This window comes from Coptis chinensis, unplaced genomic scaffold, assembly GCF_015680905.1.
Source record: "Coptis chinensis isolate HL-2020 unplaced genomic scaffold, ASM1568090v1 utg1287_pilon_pilon, whole genome shotgun sequence".
Taxonomy (NCBI): Eukaryota; Viridiplantae; Streptophyta; class Magnoliopsida; order Ranunculales; family Ranunculaceae; genus Coptis; species Coptis chinensis.
Genome location: NW_028238099.1, coordinates 40,560 through 61,182, shown reverse-complemented (window position 1 = coordinate 61,182; position 20,623 = coordinate 40,560). Strand labels below are relative to the sequence as shown.

Below are 20,623 nucleotides of genomic sequence, written 5' to 3'. Positions count from 1 at the left end.
CATAGAGTACACTGCGCATAAACTTGAAAATGAAGAGATGCCAAATGATCCACTGTGGGGATGACACCCTGCAAACATTGCCACAAGAAAAATCTAATTCGAAAAGGTAACTTGAGTCTCCATACAAATTTGAACAAAAACCTTTGTTCGCACACCAAACTACTTCCGGAATTCACCAAATGTAGACATCCATTATATGCCGACTTGACTTGAAAAAAACATCCCGAACTGTCCACTTCCATTCAAGTTTATCACTATCGATTAGTGTGAAACAATGGAATGGAAGTGATTTTATGAACAAAATCGGTCGGCCAAAATTGACGAAGCAATTCCAAATTCCATGTGTTATTAGAATGGTTTATAAAATCAGTAACTAACTCCAAATCACATGCCTGTGGTTTTGGAGGCATCGACAGAGGTTCGTTAGCATTTAAAATCCAAGCATCCTCCCATGCTTTAATTGATGAACCAGTCGCAATGTTCCAAAAGCAACCAGCTCTAATCACCTTTCGCACCGCACAAAGTTGCTTCCACATGATGGAGTCATTGCTTCAAATTTTTGCATTGAGAAAACTTGTTGAATGGAAGTACTTGCCCTTCATTTGTATCGCCCACATGGAATTTTGTTGTAGCAAATCCCAAGCTTTTTTGGCAAACAGTGCATAATTTTGAAGCTGTAGGTCTTTGATGCCGCATTACACAAGCGTATTTTGCATTGCCCAAGTGATATTATTTATTCACAAATGAAGAGGGAAAAAAAAGTAAAAACATATTATGAGTTATATAAGACTACTAGTTAAACACGTTATTTAAAGCAAAAAATATATTAACAATTTTATTTAGTCTAATTAACCAAACTAGTAGGTTCAATTTGTCATCCAAGTATCCAACACTTTCAAAATAAGAAAATTTATGTTATCTAAAATATTTATATAATTTTGATTTTCAAAATATTAATTTAACCAGAGAAAATAACAATTTGTCAAACAATTAGATATGCAATTATTTAACCAAAATAAAACCAACTAATAATCACATGTACACACTATTTGATATGAGTTGGAAACTTGCGGGTTCACCGCCGTCTCACTCTGGAATAAATTCCTGGCTCCGCCACTGAATGCAAAGGTGACTATTATTTTCGGACGAGAATGTTTGATTTCATCTGAATGTAAAAATCGAAAAAACGTGCCGGACGGAATGAAACATTCGTCCGAAGTTAAAAAAAAAAGAAAACACGAATGAAACATTCCGTCCAAAAAAAAAATCGAAAAAATTTAAAAAAACACGCGAGGCGGAATAAAATGTCCCGTCTGAAGTTCCTAACTCAGCTACTATCTCGGTTGAAGGTTTCACTCTCATTTTGACTTGAGAAAATAGTCATCTTGATATTCACTTTTGCATTGGGCAAATGGACAAATATTTTTTACCATTTGGAGGTGAATATTATCACATCTCCTTGATATTCATCTGCATTGGGAATGCTCTTAGTGATCCCAATGCTCTTAGTGATGTGGACTACTAATGTGGGTCCACACACCCCAACAATTTGATCCTTGATGACGTTGGATAAGTAATTTTCTTAGTACTTGAACATGCATGAAAGGAGCAAGTGAGTATTAGCGAAAAAAAAAAGAAAAAGAAAGGAGCAAGTGAAACTTCATATTGTTCGTAGCACAAAATATTGACATTAATCAGATTATAAAAGCATGTGGACTTGTGAGGAAATTAATGGAAAGTCTTGAAGGACTGCAGACATGCTCGAAACTGTTCTCACTGTGTTTTAAGATGCAGCTAAAGTGTCCCTGAATCACATTCGATGGACTGTAGAGACGGCCTTTTAAAAGGAACTAGTAATCCCCTTGTCCTCCTCGTTCATTTCCCAATAATTGATGCACTTGGTTGGATACATTTGACTGAATGAATATAAAAAGTATCTGAATGTACAGTAATAAGTTGCCAAATGTATTCTTAAACATATGTGTCATATAAAGTATAAACTATACCGCTGGTGACTTGGTGAGAAATGCTCACTGACGATTTAATTAGAAAAGCCGGCCGAATCCTCGATCCTAGAGCAACCATTACATAATCGTTACTCCAAGTTCTATGATTGTCCTTGTTCGGTCCACCAATCAGCCAAAGCCGCCATATAGGTCGATCATATGGTACACAGCCGATCAAGAGGCCCAACAAAATAATCATTTGTGTGTGATTTAGATAAGAATATCTATCTTGGTCTGCACCCTTGGAAAAACTAATATGAAGAGAGGTGGTGGTTGGAAAATTGCGGGGCCGCATGGAAATGCAAAGGTGGAGAAGAAAGATAGAGATGAAGACCTTCTTCTCTTTCGCGATATGCAGAAACGCGACAAAGATAGGATTGTTAGTCTCCTTAATCCTATTCCGCTCGATGACTTGGAATCAAATTCAGGTATGTCATTTCTGATCAGCGCGCAAATCCAAAATCATAGTAAGAAAGTGATGTTTTGCTTCTGAGTTCTGACTGTGGACGAAATATCACTTGCCGTCCCTCACGCTGAAGCCACAATTAGATAGCCATGGGTTAAGCACTTGATCTTGTCTGTCTTTGAAATTAAGTTTCGGTTGGCTAATCTATTCAAAAAAAAAAAAAACGATTGGCTATTGGAATAGACTTGTTATATTTCAACTGTTAAGTCCTTTTTGCACAGGCAACTTTCCATTGTACAGAATCCCATCTGCAAAAAATTTGGATTCGAATTCCTGAATGAAAGCGATAAAAACGACTATGACTGGTAAGCTTATTTTATACATGACTTTCTAATTTCTATTTCAATCAACTAACTGCTGTAGAATTTGATTTAAGACAAAAGGAGTAAGGCTGACACGAATTTCTGCCTGCTTGCAGGCTAAAAACACCCCCAGCGACTCCTCTTTTTGCATCTCTTGAAATGGATGCAGGCGGCCCGGATTTAGTAGTTCAAAGGGAGTTACCAATCCTCACACATCTTAGTAGGGTATGTCGTCCTTCTAATTAATCATATATAATGTTTAACTTGTACAATCAAGTGTTTTCATTTTTCAAGTGACCAGATACAAAGGATTTTGTGATCAAGGAAGTGATGCGTGTATGAATTTGTCTTAACATTTATGTTTCAACGACCAGTTTTCAGGAAATTCACAAGAGGCACCCAAGATGATTCCTCGATCAAAGTCTCCTAACCCAATGGCCAAAGTTCTTCCAAGATCGTTTGCTCAAAACATCAGACCAAATGTTCCACCATCATGGACGGACGCCACAAGTAAGAAAGGACCTTGGGTTTCTAATCTTATTACCAATGAAAGATCGAATACTTTGGTCACCACAACAGAACATACAAAACCTACAGAACATCCCTTCAGCACGCAGAAATCAACAAAAAGATATTTGAGTTCCGATTTATCACCTCATAAACTTACAGTTGTTAGTAGTGAGTCTTTGAATGAAACACCGCCTAATCTCATAACTAATCGTTCTACCTCAACTTCAAGAGGTGGACCGAGCAATCCATCAATAGCAAGTAGTGCAGGACAACCAACAGACCATCTGTCTAGTGGCGTTCCTTCCACAAATCGTTCTTCTTCAACTTCAAAGGGTCGACCCAGCAATCCATCAATATCAAGTACGCCAAGACAACCAATAGAACATCCTTCTAGTGTTGTTCCTTTCACAAATCGTTCTTCTTCAACTTCAAAGGGGCGACCAAGCAATCCAAGACAGCCAACTGATCAACGTTATAATCATGTTCTTTCCAACACAACAAAAGCATTAGAGAAGGATTTGGCGCAGAGCATATCACCTCCAAAACTGTGATGGCTGGGTTCTTTGATGAAACACCACCTAATTTGATAACAAATCGCCCCCCTTCGACTTCAAGGGGTCGACCAACCACTCCATCCACAAAAAAAGTTCCAATAGAAGATCCTATACAAACCAGAAGGCAGTCGTGCTCACCAAGCATGTCAAGGGGTAGAAAACCAGAATTTAGCAAGCAAGAAAGAGACGGAGATGTGATAACGATCACGAAAAAGAAAAACCAGAAGGGTGGAAATGGCTCCCTAGCATTCGGAAGTAGCATGGTGGAAAAGGTGATGAATGCCAGGAAATTAGGAGGTGAAGAATTGGAAAGAAAGCCAAAATTTGGAACACCAACCAATGAAAACTCCAGGTTAGGAAGATTTGCGTCCAAAGGTTGTATGGATATAGCTCTAAAAAACAAACACGTGGTAAATATAGTATGTTTCAAAATGTTGTCGTTATGGAGTATGTATGTACCTAAGCTGAAAGACTGATAGACAGTATTTTCCCTTAACAGGAGAAAATGAGTGATGCAAATCCTGTAATGATGAACATCAAAACCGCAAGTATGAATTCAAGTTCAGATCCTAGCAGACGAACAACTCAATCACATGAAGGAAGTAATAAAATTCAAGAAAGCTGGAAGAGGAAAGAGACTAGAAGATTTTCCAAGAATTAGCCGAGGGGGGCGTATGTGGCCCAAAATGAGATTGGTTGGTTTCTGTCTGTCCTAATCTCATCGTCCCTCTCCCTCTCCACGCCCTCTCAATCTCTCCTTCTCCCCTTTCCGCTCATAACTCCACTGCATAGCAGTATTGCCCCTCTCCCTCTCCACACCCTCTCAATCTCTCCCTCTCCCCTTTCCGCTCATACCCCACTGCATAGCAGTATACTAGTATTAATTATGAACATGTAAGGATATTAATATGTTGCTAATGAAATAGAGCTTAACATTATTTTTTCTCCATCTCCACAGTCAATTGAATTAGAGAGGAATTTTTCTCTCAGTGAAAACGGCCCATTACAATTGGACTGGGCCTAAAGTTATTTTATTTATTATTTTTATTATTTTGTGGATATTGTTCTGCCGGCTTTGGGCTAGGGTTCATTCTCTCTCAGTCTGCTCTGGGCTTGTTGAGTTTGAAAAAAGAAACAAATGGCGAACCAGATGTATGGTTACAACAGCAGCAACAACAACAACGCTGGATCTACCGGCGTCTATAATCCTCCTTCCTCCTATGCTGCCAGATACCACTCTCCTGCTACTGATATGGACCACCGTATAGGTTCATCCTCCTCCTCCTCATCTCTGTACAACAACCAGGCTGACCCTGCTTTCAGGTACAACGACATCATCAGGTACGGCGGCGCCATGCCTCCCCCTCCTTCCTGGTCTACTCCTGATGTTTCTGCCTCCGCTGGTGGTTACGACTCTGTCCTTGCTGGCATCAAGAGGCAAACTGAAGGTAATTTTTTTATTTTTATTTCTTGTCTAATAACTCACCCTTACTACTGAATACCGATAGTGTCAACTGTGAAGGAAGAAAGATTACCTAGGAGCTATCTTTATAATAAATAAATACCTAGGGGTTATCTTGTAGCAAAGACAGACTGCCTCCACTAAGTCTTGTGACATTGGCTACTTAGTAAATCCGTCTTCTCAATGCTCTACTTCTACCACTCCATCTTGGTTATATGCTCTAATTATTGCTAGGTTTCATAAGTTGATTATTACTTTTAGCCTTTTCCTTTTACTTACTTATACGTATATATTATTACTCGCAACAATCATTTTATGATCTTAAAGAACTTCCGAACTAGTATGCCTTTTTTTTCCTTTGTACGAGGCAAGCGATCACGGAGATTGATGTATATGCTTGTAAGGGTAACCTATCCAAACTATTATGTTATGTATAAATGCTTCCAGCTACTACATATAAGGTACCCTGCATACGTGCTTGGTTGACTAAATATATGCTCTGTTGTGCAGCTACTTCATATTTTCCATATTTTCTGGCGTGCCCGTGACACAGACACACGACTCAGATACTACACCTACACTTCTAGATGAAGAGGTGGAGGATAATGTACCTTTTATGAGATATGACCCAAAGAAACATAATATATGGGAATTGAAATCATTTAACTACAAAATTGTACTTATCTTTTCTATAACCTTGTTGTCAAGTAATTTTTATAATTAAAAAAATTATATTAAATTAAATATTGGCCGTGTCCACGAATCTTATTTTTTAGACCATGCTGTGTCCGAATCTCCATACCCGTGTCTAAATTAGACACTCGTACACGTACCCATGCAACACATAATATATGTTTTGCCTTCTAATTTACGTCAAATATCTGTGTGTATCTGTTTTACTCATTTCTATAGGGCCTACTTTTAAAGCTAGTTATTTTGCCTACTTTTAATTTTGTACTAACTTACCTGTACTCTTTGATATGCTAACTAAAATATTTTATTATGTATGATGTGTTATACCTTTATAAACATTCTGTATACAGGTTCATTAGCTCCAAATTATTTTCTATACACACATATCTAATATTATCTACGTGATGTGCTTTATTTCTTATTTTATTTTCTATTATCTACAAATAGCTTTCTACCACCAGAGTGTCCTGGGAAACCATAACAGTCTTGGGCAAACTGAAGCTTTGTTTTCTACAAACACTTTAGCCAAGCGTCCTAGATTCGAAAGTGCAACAAATCTGCCTATTTATCCACAAAGGCCAGGGGCGAAGGATTGTGCCCACTATATGCTCACAAGAACCTGCAAGTTTGCCGATAGCTGCAAGTTTGACCATCCTATTTGGGTTCCTGAGGGTGGAATCCCAGATTGGAAAGAGGTGACTGTCTATTAATATTTACTTTGAGGAATGACAACTTATATTGTTGTATATTATATATAATCATTATTTTCAGCTACCAAGCCATTCTAACTCTATTATGGAATGGTTTTATGCATTTTTCTAATAATAGTTTGTGGACTGTTAGTATCTATGCAGTCTTGCAAAGTAAATGTACAAAGTAGAATTAATTAATGATTTATACGTAGTGGATTGAATATCATAAATGAGTATATTTTAATGCTGACTTTATTGGACATGAAAGTACCTATAATGATACTATCCATTAGAAAATTAAATGTATCCAGTGTACTTCATATCATATTTGACTTGTAGTCAATTATTATTGCAAAGATTTGACATATGTGATACTTTGTCTGAGTATTTTTTTTTCCTCTTCACTTCAGTGAAGGAAAGAGATTTATTGATAGCTCAGGAAAAGGCACTTTTTTCGGTGTGCGTCCATTTATGCCTATATTGATATTGGTATACGTGAATATATATTGGGTCTATGGACGTCCATATGCTCCGCGTGTGTTTCTTAAGTTGAGGCATGTTATTTACAGTAGTGTCAAACTAATCAAAATTATTTTTTTGAAATTGTCAAAGTAAAATGTTAATTGTTATCTAGATAGAGATTTAATGTTACTTTTACTTCTCTGATATTGCTAATGTCATGTTACAGAGCAAAGAGTTTGGTAAAGAAAGAAGAAAGAAAAACTTCGAGAGATATAAATGATTTATGTACTCTGGATTTTTCAGATATATTTTTCCGTAATACCAAACACCCCTGAAAGAAAGGAAATATATTATGTAAACAGTGTAAAACGGTTACTTAAGGAAGTTAGAAAATCGTCTGTCAGATACTCAGATCTATAAATTTGATATTGTTGATCCCGTGTGAAGCGTCTAATAAACAATTTAGCTCCTAAAAAATTTTGCCCTTTCTGCTGTAACTATTCTGTTATGGAATGAATCATTGTTAGGTTTGACTACAATAAAAAAAAGGATTAAAATAAAAGCAAAAAGTACTGCGTGTTTTCAGAAGCAATTTATTATATTTTTCTGATTCTTCTTGAACTTGATTTTCCCTTTTCTTCAAATAATCAGTTCAATGTTTTTCGCTTATAATAAAATGAATCTCTTTATAGATAGTGTTAGCTTCTTTCTATAGTTTGATTTGATTTATTGTTGGTTATTTAGGTTCCATTAGTTGCTTCCAGTGAAGCACTTCCTGAAAGGCCAGGTGAACCAGATTGTCCCGTAAGACCACTTTCCCCCTTTTCACCTAATCCTATTGCTATTACTGATATGCAATTGAACTACTGCATCAGTTTGTTACTTATTTTTCATTTAATGCATGCAGTACTTTCTGAAGACCCAAAAATGCAAGTTCGGTTTCAAATGCAAGTTCAACCATCCAAAAGATAAGATAGAGTCTTCAGTAAGTAGGACAGATGTGAATAGAAGCATATTTGTGATTGTTTATTTCTTGCTAATGTCCAATTACCTTATATTTAAGTTGTTACGCTCTATTTCTTTGATGATTCTTTATGGCTGCAGAATGCACTTGCGCCTGTTGATGCTTCTGTATTACCCGAGAGGCCATCTGAGCCACCATGTTCTGTAAGTCATTCCCAGTATTTCCTAGAGATGACATCTGTTTCACATTCTCTATTGAACTGACTTTACTTTTCATATATGGTTACTTGAAACAGTTCTACATGAAGACTGGAAAATGCAAGTTTGGTGCAACATGTAAATTTCATCACCCTAAAGACATCCAAATACCACCATCTATCCAAGAAAATGGCAATGGTGTAGAAAATCTGTCTGCTGCTGTTAAGGTTGAGAGTGCAGAAACTGGAGATACAAAATCATTTAAACCATTTGTTCCGTCCACCCCAGCTTTGCTACACAACTCTAAGGGACTTCCTGTGAGACTGGTAAGATTTGATGAGCATTTGTGTTTTTGATATCTGTAACATCAGATACACGATTCAACCACCACCTCCCTCTGCACTCATATCCCTTCCAATGTTGCAAATGCTGTGAGGCAGAGGGAATGGTTTTTCAATCTTATTCTTATGAAAATTACATTTTCATATCCCACTGTCCTTTTCATACGAAAGTTACTTTTTTCTGACAGGGTGAAGTAGATTGTCCATTCTACCTTAAAACTGGAAGGTGAGTTCTTGTGACTCCTCTTGTTACTTTTATAATAAATGCTATTCTCTGAGACTTCGATTTTTTTTTTTTGGCAGTTGCAAGTATGGTGCCACGTGCCGCTATAATCATCCTGACCGAAGTGGTATGCTTGCATTTCTTCCCAAATAGTTTGTGACATGCTTATATTTGTGGCCATCTGTTATTTTATTAAAATCCTTTGATGGGATATATTGCAGTTATAAATCCTCCAGTTGCTACTAGTCTAAGCAATGCTGTAATCAACTCCCCTGCTGCCAGCTTGAACTTTGGAGTCATTAATCCGGCTGCCACTATTCTTCCATCCATTGATCCCCGTCTAGCTCAGACAACGGTAAACTGAAACTCTTTGAAACTATATTACCTTTTTGGTTGTTGTACGATTTTATGTTTGTTTGGTGTCTGTTTTTCCTTTATAAGAAACGTTGTCGGAGCAGATGTTGCTTTTGTAGTGTATCTACTATTGTAGATCCCTTAAACCACCTATGCCGGCTTCGCGGTGCCTGGAATCACCAGTTGGAAACCTAACTGGATAGAATCAGTGGAGAACAAACATTTAGTGGTATGACGGCCACCTAACATCATAATAGCTCCAAACTGGCTGCGGCCACATCGGACAATGCCCTATGCCTTGTCATGAAGACAGGTGGAAAGATGAAAGAAGCTGCCACATAAGGCTTTACCTGGACCGAGACCCATGCGATCAAGAGTTGCTTTGAGACCTTGCGAGCTTTCTCCAAATTGGCTCTCAGCAATTCTATGTCCTGTAGCTGTGCCCTATGCCTCTTGGAGGCTACCACAAAATGAATGTTAATGAACTTAGTATTGAGCGGCATGAAAACTGTCCATACAATAAACTTAAAATAGTTATTGCCCATCATTATGTGTGTAGTAAACTGTAATATCGACGCTCTATATTTCAAAAAACAATGTCAAATACACTTATCCATGTTCGATATGACACACGGAAATGTCCATAGCTACATACCTTAATTTCAATTCATAATGATCCCTTTTGTTCTTCTTTTAATAGTGGTCTTGGTTCTAGTTAACCCACCCTTTTACCCTCAACGACCTGGGTTAACCCAGATGGCCCTGGGCAGATGGAATGTGACGTAAGTATTCGATACTCATAAATTCTAGTGAGCTTCTGATTTTATATTATCGTGATTCTTAGCAGTAATTATTATGAAGGTTTTGTTACATTTGATATATTCAACATGTGTCATCTTCTCTATTCATAGAAATTCTATTTACGTTGTTAGTCGCTCTATGGAAAGGCGATGCTTCAATCTTTTAGCAGGTCGATGTGTTCATTTTCGCATTAAAGCTCTTTCTTTTACATTTTTTTTTTCTTCTTCACTGGATTGTTGGTTCTTGTATTGTGTCATGCTACACTATGAATAGATTATTTGGTAGATGTGTTGGAAAAAGTTAACTTTGTATCCACTGTTCTGTTGTTATTTGTCACTACTTTTACTGCGTGATGATTAGTGAACTTTTTTTTATCATGTGCATACTTCATAGATTCGTTTCAACTGGAAAAAACTGAAATGTTTATCCTCCAGCTTGATAGATCAAGCATGTTGCAATGGCTTTGTGAACTCTGTTTCTTGACTTATTTTCGAGATTTTGATATTTTAGTCTTAAGAAGCTCAAAAGATGGTCATTATGTGAGTGTTTTGGCTTTCCTTACTTAAGAGCTCGTCATGCTCAATGAGCTGTGTCTATCTTAGATTTCCATTTGGTATGGTACAAATTTCTTTTTCCAGAGTCGATAAAAAAACTAATGGATAATACAACTTTCACAGTTTTATATGAAAACTGGGGAGTGCAAATTTGGAGAAAGTTGCAGGTTTCATCACCCTGTCGATCGGTCAGCACCCACACCGTCAATGACAAAACAGGCTCTACAACAAAATGTCAAGCTCACTCTTGCTGGTTTTCCGCGGAGAGAGGTATGGATCATTTAGTAATAATCATAAAGCAAATTATTGAGTCAAACTTTGATTCAGGTTAGAAATTATTGTAATCTTTTGTATAGAGTTTGTCTTGGTTCTTTTACAAATTAGTGGTTTTTCTGTGCTTCAGTTTTGTCATTATTGTATTAAGAAATGACATTCTTTTATGAAATAATATGTAAGTAGCATCCGCTTCATAGGATAAGTTATTAATTGTTGTCCAAGTAGGCTAAACAATTGACTGATTAATATTGTTTTTCTTCCCCTTCCTTTCTCCTCAAAGCTTGGTTACAGAATATGTACTAGGATAATGAGTTACCTAATTTGGAAGCCAAGAGCTTGATTGTTCTATCCTGTAATGTAGTATCCTTCTAACGTGTCGCGACTCCAAATGGTTATTGGTGCCATGCTGAAAGAATTTTGTATTAGCATATCTTACTTCAGTCAACAAACTCTAGATTTCTTCTTTCTTTAGTTTTTCTTTTTGGTACAAGGAGAGACTAAATAAATCTAGAAGTAGGCGAGATGGCCTACAAGTACAACAGAACAACAGTTTATGTACTGAATGTAAAATCAACCAAAGTTTCAACACACTATGTAATTAGGTTGCACTTGAGCTCCTTCTGTTAAAACTCTGTTCAATTGCCTTTCTTTGCTATGCATGAGCCTGTTCAAAATTTTCTTTTCAAAGTTTAGGCCGCATGTCTCTCTTCATAAAGTAGTAATACTTTTTTGAGTACCTCCTCCCCTATTCACAGGAAGCTTTAATTTGACTGAATTGTTACAGGGTACAATAATCTGCCCTTTTTACTTAAAGACTGGGACCTGCAAGTACGGTGTGACATGCAGGTTTGATCATCCACCCCCAGGAGAAGCTATAGCAATGGCAACGGTGCAAGGGACCTCTGGTTCTGTTGGAGGGGAAGGAGAAGAACAAGGGATTGAAACAACTCAGGAGCTCCAACAGTAAAATATCAGTGAGCAGTTAAAAGCAAAAGAATCTCCTCATTTGGTTTTTCGTTGATCTTTCTCTTAATAGTTTACAATTTGAAGATACTCTAGTCTTCAGGTTTGGTCTACTTGGACATGTAGTATAAAAAAAGATTTTCCCGTAGTTGCGTTGTTGATTAATGACTTGTTGAAATAGATGTTAAGTATTTTATTTTATCTTAGAGCATGGCCAATGGGATTGTGTAAAAACACTTCGTGTAAATTGACACAATTCACACTAAAAAAAACCTCTACCAATGGTATTGTTTAAAAATGACTTTTAACTTAAACGTGTTCAATTGGTTGTTTAAAAATGAGAATAGTTTTACTCATTTTTTAACTCAATTCGTTCTAACTACCTATTATTTCAAAAAGTGGTTCACTCTTAATTATGTATTTTTATCCATTACAGTTATTGTGTAAATTTCTTTTAAAAACACATATGGCAGTTTAAGCGCTTATTAATCAAATCGGGGGATTTTTTCCGCTTAATCAGCCTATAACAAAAGCGCGGCTTAATTAATAGGTTTGTTTTTGTAAAAATTAAAGTCCACAAAAAAAAAGCCCAAAACAGAAAAAACCCATGAATCCATATTAAAAACGTTTCGCAAAACACAATCAAAACCGTGAAAAAAAAGTGAAAAAAAAGTGAAAAAAAAGTTGAAAAAACTCCATTGCTCAGGCCAGTCTTTTTTATGGGTATGTCCAAGATCACCCTATTTTTATTTAAACCAATAGAAAACCATTTGAACACGATTTTGCATAAAGATTCTATTAGTTCACTCTTAATTATGTATTTTTATCCATTAGACTTTATAAATTTCTTTTAAAACACATATAGTTATTTCTTCTTATTCTTGTTTTTCTTTCATATTTGCTCAGGAAGTTTTTGTATCTTATGACGGTTCCACACTTATACTGCGTAAGTAGACAGTAGAGTACTCTTTCTACTTTTTCTATCATTTTGAGGAATTAAGAAATGAGTATGAGTATATATGACTATATGAGACTCTTAGTGTTTCGTATTTTCATTGTTAAATTGAGTGGTTGTGTCATGATGGAGTCAACACTTTGGTCTGTTTTGTTAACACTTTAACTTATGCAGACAGAAGACAATATTCAAATGAGGCTATACTTATTTTTTTGGTTAAAAGCTATGCTTGATTGCTTGTAGTTTTTGTACTTTCTTTTGTTTTAGGTTGTTATATGACATATGTAATTATGTATTATAGATTAACTAAGACGATTAATTCCAATTAATCCCCGTTTAATCGCTATAAGCTCTTGGAGCGACTTGCTCCTGATTAGCGCTTAAACTGCACAACACCTATGTGGCTGTGTAAATTGGATAAATGGATGAAATGTTGTATGAAATCTCCTTTCTCTTTTTCTGCTGTTTGAATTCATACTGCTATAATAATGGGTTTGCGGGGCGTATATGCATGCCTCTGTGAGGACCAGATGTAAGTGATTGCAATAACCGTCAAGTTGCAAATATGCCCAGCCAGTATTGTCTACTATATATATATATATTTTTTTTAATTATTTTTTTTTTTGACAAGAAAACCCTTTACACTACTGTTTGGACAAGAAATTCTCAAACACCAGTTAGGGTTTGTAAATAGGGAATGGATTGGTGGGGAAAGTCTATTATTGTTATAACAATTTTGAATCCCACACTAATTTTTTTTTGCCTGGCTATTGTGAGGGTTTTGTGTCCACATACAAAGGCGACACAGAAGTTATAAAATTTTGAATTTTAGCTTAGAAATCCAAATTGGGAATAAATATGTAAACATTCTCGCTTAATAAAAGATAAAGTTGCAAAATGAGTTTAGAGTTGAATTTTGACAATGATATCAGGAAAAAGAAAGTGGCTAAATTGGGTGAACTGAGAGGGGGCAAATGCTAATAAATGATTAAGTCTAATTACCGAGCATCAGAAGCAGAAGGCTAAAAAAAGAATATGGTACTGGGAGGTGGTCGACGAGTAAGAAGGGGTGTCCTGCCCAACCGCTCCAACAACAGACGTGGTAGTTACTACTCCTACTCCTACTCCATTTCCTGTTGGTACTGCGACTTGAAGACATCTGCTTTCAATGATTTCCTTTTTTCTTTCGGACGCAAACACCAACGGTTGGTTCTTGTTGTTTGGCTTGTCTCATCTCTCAACAAATATCAAATTTACTGACACACTCACTCACAGGTTTTTAAGAAGATGGTTTTCGATGGGGACTGGTTTTGGCCTCGCTTCCTTACTCGCAGTTACTCTGGTCCGTCCCTTTTCCGATCAATCATGTATCTCTCTCCCTTAACCAACCTCACATTCACATTTACCATGCGTGCTCTGGATGTTGCTTTTTTACAGGTTCTTCTCCGAGAGCTAGTTGTCACTTTCAATAAAAATGCGACTGCTGATCACTTTCACAACTTTTATCGCACCATTTTGTTTGGGAAGATCTTCCCTTCTCCTTTGGTGGTTTGTAATTAACTTCTCTCATTTCAATTAAAAAAAAACAAAATGCCAACCATTTATGTAACTCTTTTTATCTTTGATAAATAGGATTCTGGTGTAACCACCGACGCCGGATACTTACTCTTCTCTACTTTAATATCTGTAGCTGTTCATGAATTTGGGCATGCCATTGCTGCTGCGAGGTCTCCCTCCCTCCCTCTTCTTATACAGTACTACTTTTCAATTCCTTGCTTCTTGCTAGTTTCTCATTACAGCTACTTCAACCCATAACAGCGACGGTATTCACATCGAATACTTTGCCATATATATCGCTCTTCTCTTTCCTGGAGCTCTGGTTGCTTTCAACTATGACCTGCTTCAGACTTTACCTCAATTTGCTACACTTCGTATATATTGTGCTGGAATTTGGCATAATGCCGTGGTGAGTTGTACTTTCTACTATTTCTTCACTCTTCTCTCCCACAGATATATTTTTTCAAACCAACATTTCTTAGGATAGTAGCTATGTCGATGTATATTGTTTATAAATAAGAGTCACTGGCGTCCTCTATTATATTTAAACGAACCATAGTATGTCAGTATGTAAACGGATAATGATTGTGATAAGGCTGGTGTGAGACCATTATCTTTGTTGTTATATGTTCCAATGCTATGACTACCTTTGTGAAAGAAAAGTGGAGATATGGTACAAGATATGCGTGTGAGCTGACCGTCTACTACTTTTTCTCTAGTGTTGCACAGCTTGTGCGTTGGCATTGTTCCTTTTGCCATTGCTCTTATACCCATTTTACATGCAACTGGAGAATCCAATGGTACTTGTCTATGCACTTTAACTACTCCAACAACATTTGTTGTTTTATTATACTCTGATTACTTTAACCATGGTTTTTACTGGTACCGTGGCACCTTAAATCAGGTTTTGGATGTGACATCTACATCGCCTTTGTCTGCTTATCTATCTCCTGGAGACGTCATTGTCTCAGTGGATGGGTTAATAATTAGCAACCCCCAAGAATGGATGGAGATGATGACAAAGATTAATGAGCCGCCACTGCAAAATTCACAAAATGTCAGTGACTCTAAAGGCTCCAAAACAGTTGCTAGGATAAAGGGGTATTGTATCCCTAGTGCTTGGATGGAAGATAAAGAGAAATCTGAATTGGAAAATGACCACTCTCCTTGCCCTCAAGGGCTTACTGCTTTCTCAAGTGTTCCATGCTTTAATTTGAATGGATTAGATGGTGGAAGCAGTGAGGACATCGATTGGCACATTAAGAAGAGCAGGCAATGTTTGAATGCTACTGATGTTGTTCAACTGAAGAAGTGTGGCAACGGATGGCTGGAGAATGGGACCAGTGAAAGTTGTGCATGTTCACAGGTACATTTGGAGACAATGGATTATGAAGAACCTTCTTCCTTATCATCATATACCACTAGTACAGGCAAAAATATCTGTTCTCCATTTTTTTTTCCCAGTAGTTTCATTGGGATAGTGAAGATTGTTTTTAACATGTTTGACAGAATGAGGCTTGCGTAATGCCAGTCCTTGTGCCAGGCTTTACCTGGATTGAGATTACCTACAAACGCCCTTATTCTTCAGAATGCTTGTGGCTTGGAAGAAATTCATCATCAGTTTTGGAGAGCTCTAATTGGGAAGCACCTAACTGTGGTGGGACTTTTGTTTTTATCGGAGACGTGCTTTCTATTGTGAAATCCATTCAATTGACTTTGTATCAGCCTCGATGGGCATTGATTTCGGGTGTGCATCTTCCAAATTTTGTAGAAAAAGTGCTAGCATGCACTTTCCATGTCTCTCTCACACTCGCTCTTCTCAACAGCCTGCCGGTACGTTGGTATTCAGTACTTTTTCCAGTGAAGATGGACATCATATCACTGTGACCTTCATAAGAATGTAGAGTGCTTTGTTCGGAATTGAGCTTTGACTAACAACTGAATTTTTTTTTAATCAGGTGTTCCTTTTGGATGGTGAGTCTATTTTGGAGGTGGCTATTGGCTACATTCCCTTTCTGACCCCCAGGAAGAGGGCACTTGCTCTACAAATATGTCTGTTGGGAGGGACCCTATTATCCATCCTTGCCTGTTCAAGGGTTTTCTTCAACTTTTTGCAGGCATAGGTACTTTCATTCATTTCGATCCCATTAATTTGATTAAAAAAATAGTTTCCGTACTTACATCCATTCCGAGACCGGGGAGTAAGGCACATGACCATTCTCCTAAAAATATGCACTTCCCATTTAATTTATGAATTACCAGTATGGGTCTGGGCAACCTCCTACTTGAGGATTTTTTTTTTTTAAAGGAAATGAAAAAATTGTGCGATTCGTCTTCAGCTTGTCCTACTTGCTTTTGTCTTCATTTATTTAAGAAGTATTATAGTTTTCAGTTAAGAAGTTTTCATTTGAATTTATCTATGATAGTGCTATTGTGAAGCTCAGGAGGAAGATCCTGACTTGCCTCAACCACAAAAGTTCAAGCCAAGTGAACATGGTTCTACCTGTATAAGGGGGTGGTGGCTCTCAAAGAGAATTTGGATGTACCTTTCAGTTTCAATCCATCCTCCAGTACTACACAGGAATGTCAGTATATTGCTGATATTTGTAGCAAGGAACCTCCGATGATGCGAGAAACAGAGAATTCCTCGCACCTGAGACAATGGTTGCAGAAGCTTGTGTGGCGATTTTTTTTAGTCGTTTTGAGCTAGATGTTTGGAGAATGTTCCGAACAATGTGGGTAGTTTCTTTTGGGCTTGGAAGCGCATATGCAACTAAATGCTTTTTTTAGTGAGATAGGTTGTGGTGTGACCAGGAAAAAAGGAAGCATGTTTTAAGTGGTAACTGGAGTACCAAGAGAGGCATTGAATGCATTGAACTTTTCTTTCACATCATGATAAACCTGTGAGATGTATTTTGATGAAAATGTGAGAGTTTGCATAGTTTCATTGCATGTTCTGAGGGTAGGGCTGTAAATGGAAGTGCAATAGTTAATGATTTTGCAAAGGTGCTAATTTCAACCAGAATCCTGTGTACAACTCAATATCAGAACAAGATAATGGATATCCAATTTTCGGCCCTAGTTAAGGGTAATAAAAATGAAGCCAATTTAAATATAATTGAATCTATTCATTTGGGGAGGGGAGGTGATGTAATTAAAATTAAGAAGTACAAATGCATATGGATATCGAAAATGAAGTGGCAGCAGGAAGCAAGGAAAACGGAGCAGACATGAAGTGCAGCAGTGGTAGAAAAGCGGGCTTGTCAATTATGGGCTCAACTGCTCAAGAGTCATAAGTCGTGACTTAGGGAGTTGAGCTAACGGGAAAATGCAAGATAGTGAGTGCTTAAATGATCTTGAGGCACAAAACAACTGCTCATCCCGTCACAGTCATGAGTTGGATTTATAGCTGGGTATAAATCATTTCAAAATTTTGGATCTCTGTTAGAGTAGTTGCCTATTTTGTGAGGTGTTACATCACCAAAGCTTCTAAGGCTCGCTCTGTGTATTGGGCCTTTGTTGATCTACGATTGAACTCATAAAAAACTGACTCTGGCTACGCTCAAGTGCTCAACATCCCCGTCTGAAGTAACTTTCATCGAAAATGCAGTAGTCTGAAACAATTTTGAAATGATTCTATGGTTGTGTGGCCCTCTGATAAAGAGACCCAGATACCAAATTTCAAACCCACTTTTCCTTTACATTTTTTTCCTCGCCATTTGAGCCATAAGCTCGGTGCTTCCATCTGAAGGGTATATAGCTCAATAGCTCATCATCATATTACACTTCGCTTATATAAATACGGAGTCTGTGCTGGAACAAAAAGACACTAAAATCAGGTATTGCAATTTGCAAACTATTGTTTATGAAGTTAGACATGTACATTCACGAGTATACCGCTTTGTTTGCCACTTGGCATTTAAAATTTTAAATACAGGATTTTAAATGGGGGAGTACTCTAATCGGGGTATCTCAACTTCCAAAACTGCCGTGATTTACTGCTAAGACTGGGACCGGGTTCCCCTCCCCCCTTCCAGTCCCTCCTCAGATCACGTGCATTCCCTTTGTATTCCATTGACTGACTTTATTGTTTCTGATATTTGTCTCTTGACGCCATGGTCCTTAATTTTTACCGAAAGCTATGAAAATACAATGTTTCTCATCTTTCCTAACAGTGAAGAAACATGCCAATGACTTTATTCATGTATATTTTGTTTTTCTTTGTTTGAACGATTTTCTATTAGAGAAAGAGGGAGAATTAAAAGAAGGTGCCATCGGTGGGTGAATAAAAAAATGTAACTAAATGAGTTTGTGAATTGTGATACAGTTTGTCTGGATTTATTGAGTAAGATTATTATGAATATGATGTATGGGAGACCACCTGTGGTGTCGTGTACGACCATATTTGAGCAGGCAGAATACATCAAAGTCACGAGCTTAATTATAGTTTCATATTCTCTCTTTCTTTTCCTCATCACAATACACACTCACAAAGCACACCAGAAGCATACAATATTCGATGCAATTAATTTGGTTTTAATGACTCTTTCAATATCAACAACAACAACAACAACATCAACAATTTAAATTAAATGGATAAGATTCCAAGAACAATATAATTTAACAAATCAACCCCACCCCCGCCTACTTGACGTCTACTCTTAAACTCGTAAATATAGAATTGTACGTGGGTCAGATATATTATATATATAGTTTTAACTTTTAACTTTGTTTGTTTCTAACATAAACAGATCGAGGACATACAATTAGTTCAAGAGAAAACAAGCAAATGGAAACTGATTTTTTTTTTTCTAGCTAGGTATGTAGCAAATGGGAACTGATGACGTGTGGAAGAAAGTGAGTATGATCGAAGAAAAGCTCAAATAATAAAAGTAATTAACATCATCAGGAGGAAACGTGGGAGACTCACACGGCCTGCATGGTTAGGTATGGTAGTTAGCAAGTCCGATCTCAGACCAAAACACCTTTCTTACCATACATACTCTACTCCACACCATGCATGCATGTGAAATTGTCAATGATCGTCACGAGTATCAGAATTACAGAGTATATGCTAATTAGTACAACGTTTTCTTCGCTATCTATGCATAAAGAAAAAGGTTTTCTTGATGCTTCGATACCAATATATGCATTATTGCCACCTAGCTAATAGTTAAAATTGTCAAAAACCGTAATCGAAACCATTCAGCAGATCGATATGATGGTATACATACAAGTTACAGTACGTACATACATATATATAGCACCATAGCGGATTATATTGGACTCATCAATATGCAAATTCATTAGAAGTTTAATTAATTTTGACTCGAAAACAATCTTAGATTGACACAAGATTGCAATTTACCTGACTATACATCTGGCATTGCACTATCGCTATACGTACACATCTCTTTGATACTAAAGACCTCCGATCCATTAGCGTTTGAAGCTACCTATCTAGAATGGCGGAGCCAGGAGAGGGCTAGACCTGGCTAAAGCCCGCAGTTAATTTTGAGAGATGAATCAAGTATTTTTATTAGTCTACTGCTCTTCATTTGTCAAAAAAGGTAGAAGGTATTATATTTCTGACACTATGACTACCTTGTTGATAACACTTTCACTAATTTGGTAGGAAAGTTTGGGCTTCTATTCTACGTGCAAGTTATGAGGTTGGTCCAGCAAGAAAAACTGCAGTATTCTTAAATGGCTGTTTATATCGGTTAAAAATGAGTTGGACTGTTGGAGTCAATGGAAAAGGATTACATGCACAAGTTTGGAGATGTAGTAAAAGTTAATAAATGTTTTTTCTATAACTATATATAAAAACTTTAACACAGGATTACCCATCTAATAACTCGACTATATGAAACTAGAATGTTATTTTATCCTGTGCACAAGTTTTAAGAACAATTTGATTTTGAATGGCACTTTCTTGACAAGGATTTGGAGGAAAATTTTTGTTTGTTAACTTTGACAAATCTTAGCCGGAGGTAACATAAATGTCAGGGGTAGGCAACCTAAGCAGCCGCCCCTCATGCCATTGAAAAGACCCCACAATCAAGTGACCCGAAATTAGCTCAGGGTGACTTGAACTTGGGATGGACGGCATAGAATTTTAGCACTAACACCGTTGCACCACTCATCTTTTGATGTTAGAGCCGGCCTGGGTACATGATATGCAAAAAGAAAATATTGAGAATAATTAAAGAGAGTCTCCCAGTCTCCCACCTTCATAATAATATCGACCAAGCATGTGATCGTGGAACGATCTTAATTTGTTTTATCTCT

The 20,623-nt window shown here is 37.1% G+C and overlaps 2 protein-coding genes across 6 annotated transcripts; both read left to right on the top strand.

Moving 5' to 3' along the window:
• Positions 1-2,006: 2,006 nt before the first annotated feature.
• HUA1 (floral homeotic protein (HUA1)) lies at positions 2,007-11,968 on the top strand. The gene is made up of 16 exons (XM_086586573.1): positions 2,007-2,434; positions 2,694-2,777; positions 2,891-2,999; positions 3,149-4,248; positions 4,338-5,286; positions 6,441-6,688; positions 7,892-7,951; positions 8,055-8,132; positions 8,252-8,314; positions 8,407-8,634; positions 8,838-8,875; positions 8,953-8,999; positions 9,094-9,227; positions 9,949-10,008; positions 10,705-10,851; positions 11,642-11,968. The coding sequence occupies exons 5-16, from the start codon at positions 4,977-4,979 to the stop codon at positions 11,822-11,824; spliced, it is 1,596 nt and encodes a 531-aa protein (XP_086442699.1). The 5' UTR covers positions 2,007-2,434; positions 2,694-2,777; positions 2,891-2,999; positions 3,149-4,248; positions 4,338-4,976; the 3' UTR covers positions 11,825-11,968.
• Positions 11,969-12,470: 502 nt separating this feature from the next.
• LOC147474144 (Peptidase M50 family protein) lies at positions 12,471-17,279 on the top strand. 5 transcript variants are annotated; one of them, XM_086586587.1, is made up of 11 exons: positions 12,471-12,526; positions 13,708-13,980; positions 14,051-14,117; positions 14,213-14,323; positions 14,408-14,502; positions 14,594-14,741; positions 15,052-15,132; positions 15,237-15,698; positions 15,842-16,165; positions 16,291-16,455; positions 16,777-17,279. In XM_086586587.1, exons 2-10 carry the CDS (start codon positions 13,811-13,813, stop codon positions 16,453-16,455), a joined length of 1,623 nt encoding a protein of 540 aa, XP_086442713.1. In that variant the 5' UTR covers positions 12,471-12,526; positions 13,708-13,810; the 3' UTR covers positions 16,777-17,279. The 5 variants fall into 5 exon arrangements, with proteins under 5 accessions (XP_086442713.1, XP_086442712.1, XP_086442711.1 ...); XM_086586586.1 differs by lacking the exon at positions 12,471-12,526 and adding an exon at positions 12,686-12,766; XM_086586585.1 differs by lacking the exon at positions 12,471-12,526 and having other exon boundaries at positions 12,781-13,980.
• The last annotated feature ends 3,344 nt before the right edge of the window (positions 17,280-20,623 follow it).

Bases quoted from the DNA above. Each gene is read 5' to 3' on its own strand.
- HUA1 (XM_086586573.1), top strand. From the start codon at position 4,977: ATGGCGAACCAGATGTATGGTTACAACAGCAGCAACAACAACAACGCT. The intron at 8,315-8,406 runs GTAAGTCATTCC...TACTTGAAACAG, and splicing joins CATCTGAGCCACCATGTTCT to TTCTACATGAAGACTGGAAA. The intron at 9,000-9,093 runs GTATGCTTGCAT...GATATATTGCAG, and splicing joins TAATCATCCTGACCGAAGTG to TTATAAATCCTCCAGTTGCT.
- LOC147474144 (XM_086586587.1), top strand. From the start codon at position 13,811: ATGGTACTGGGAGGTGGTCGACGAGTAAGAAGGGGTGTCCTGCCCAAC. The intron at 14,503-14,593 runs GTCTCCCTCCCT...AACCCATAACAG, and splicing joins CATGCCATTGCTGCTGCGAG to CGACGGTATTCACATCGAAT. The intron at 16,166-16,290 runs GTACGTTGGTAT...TTTTTTAATCAG, and splicing joins CTCTTCTCAACAGCCTGCCG to GTGTTCCTTTTGGATGGTGA.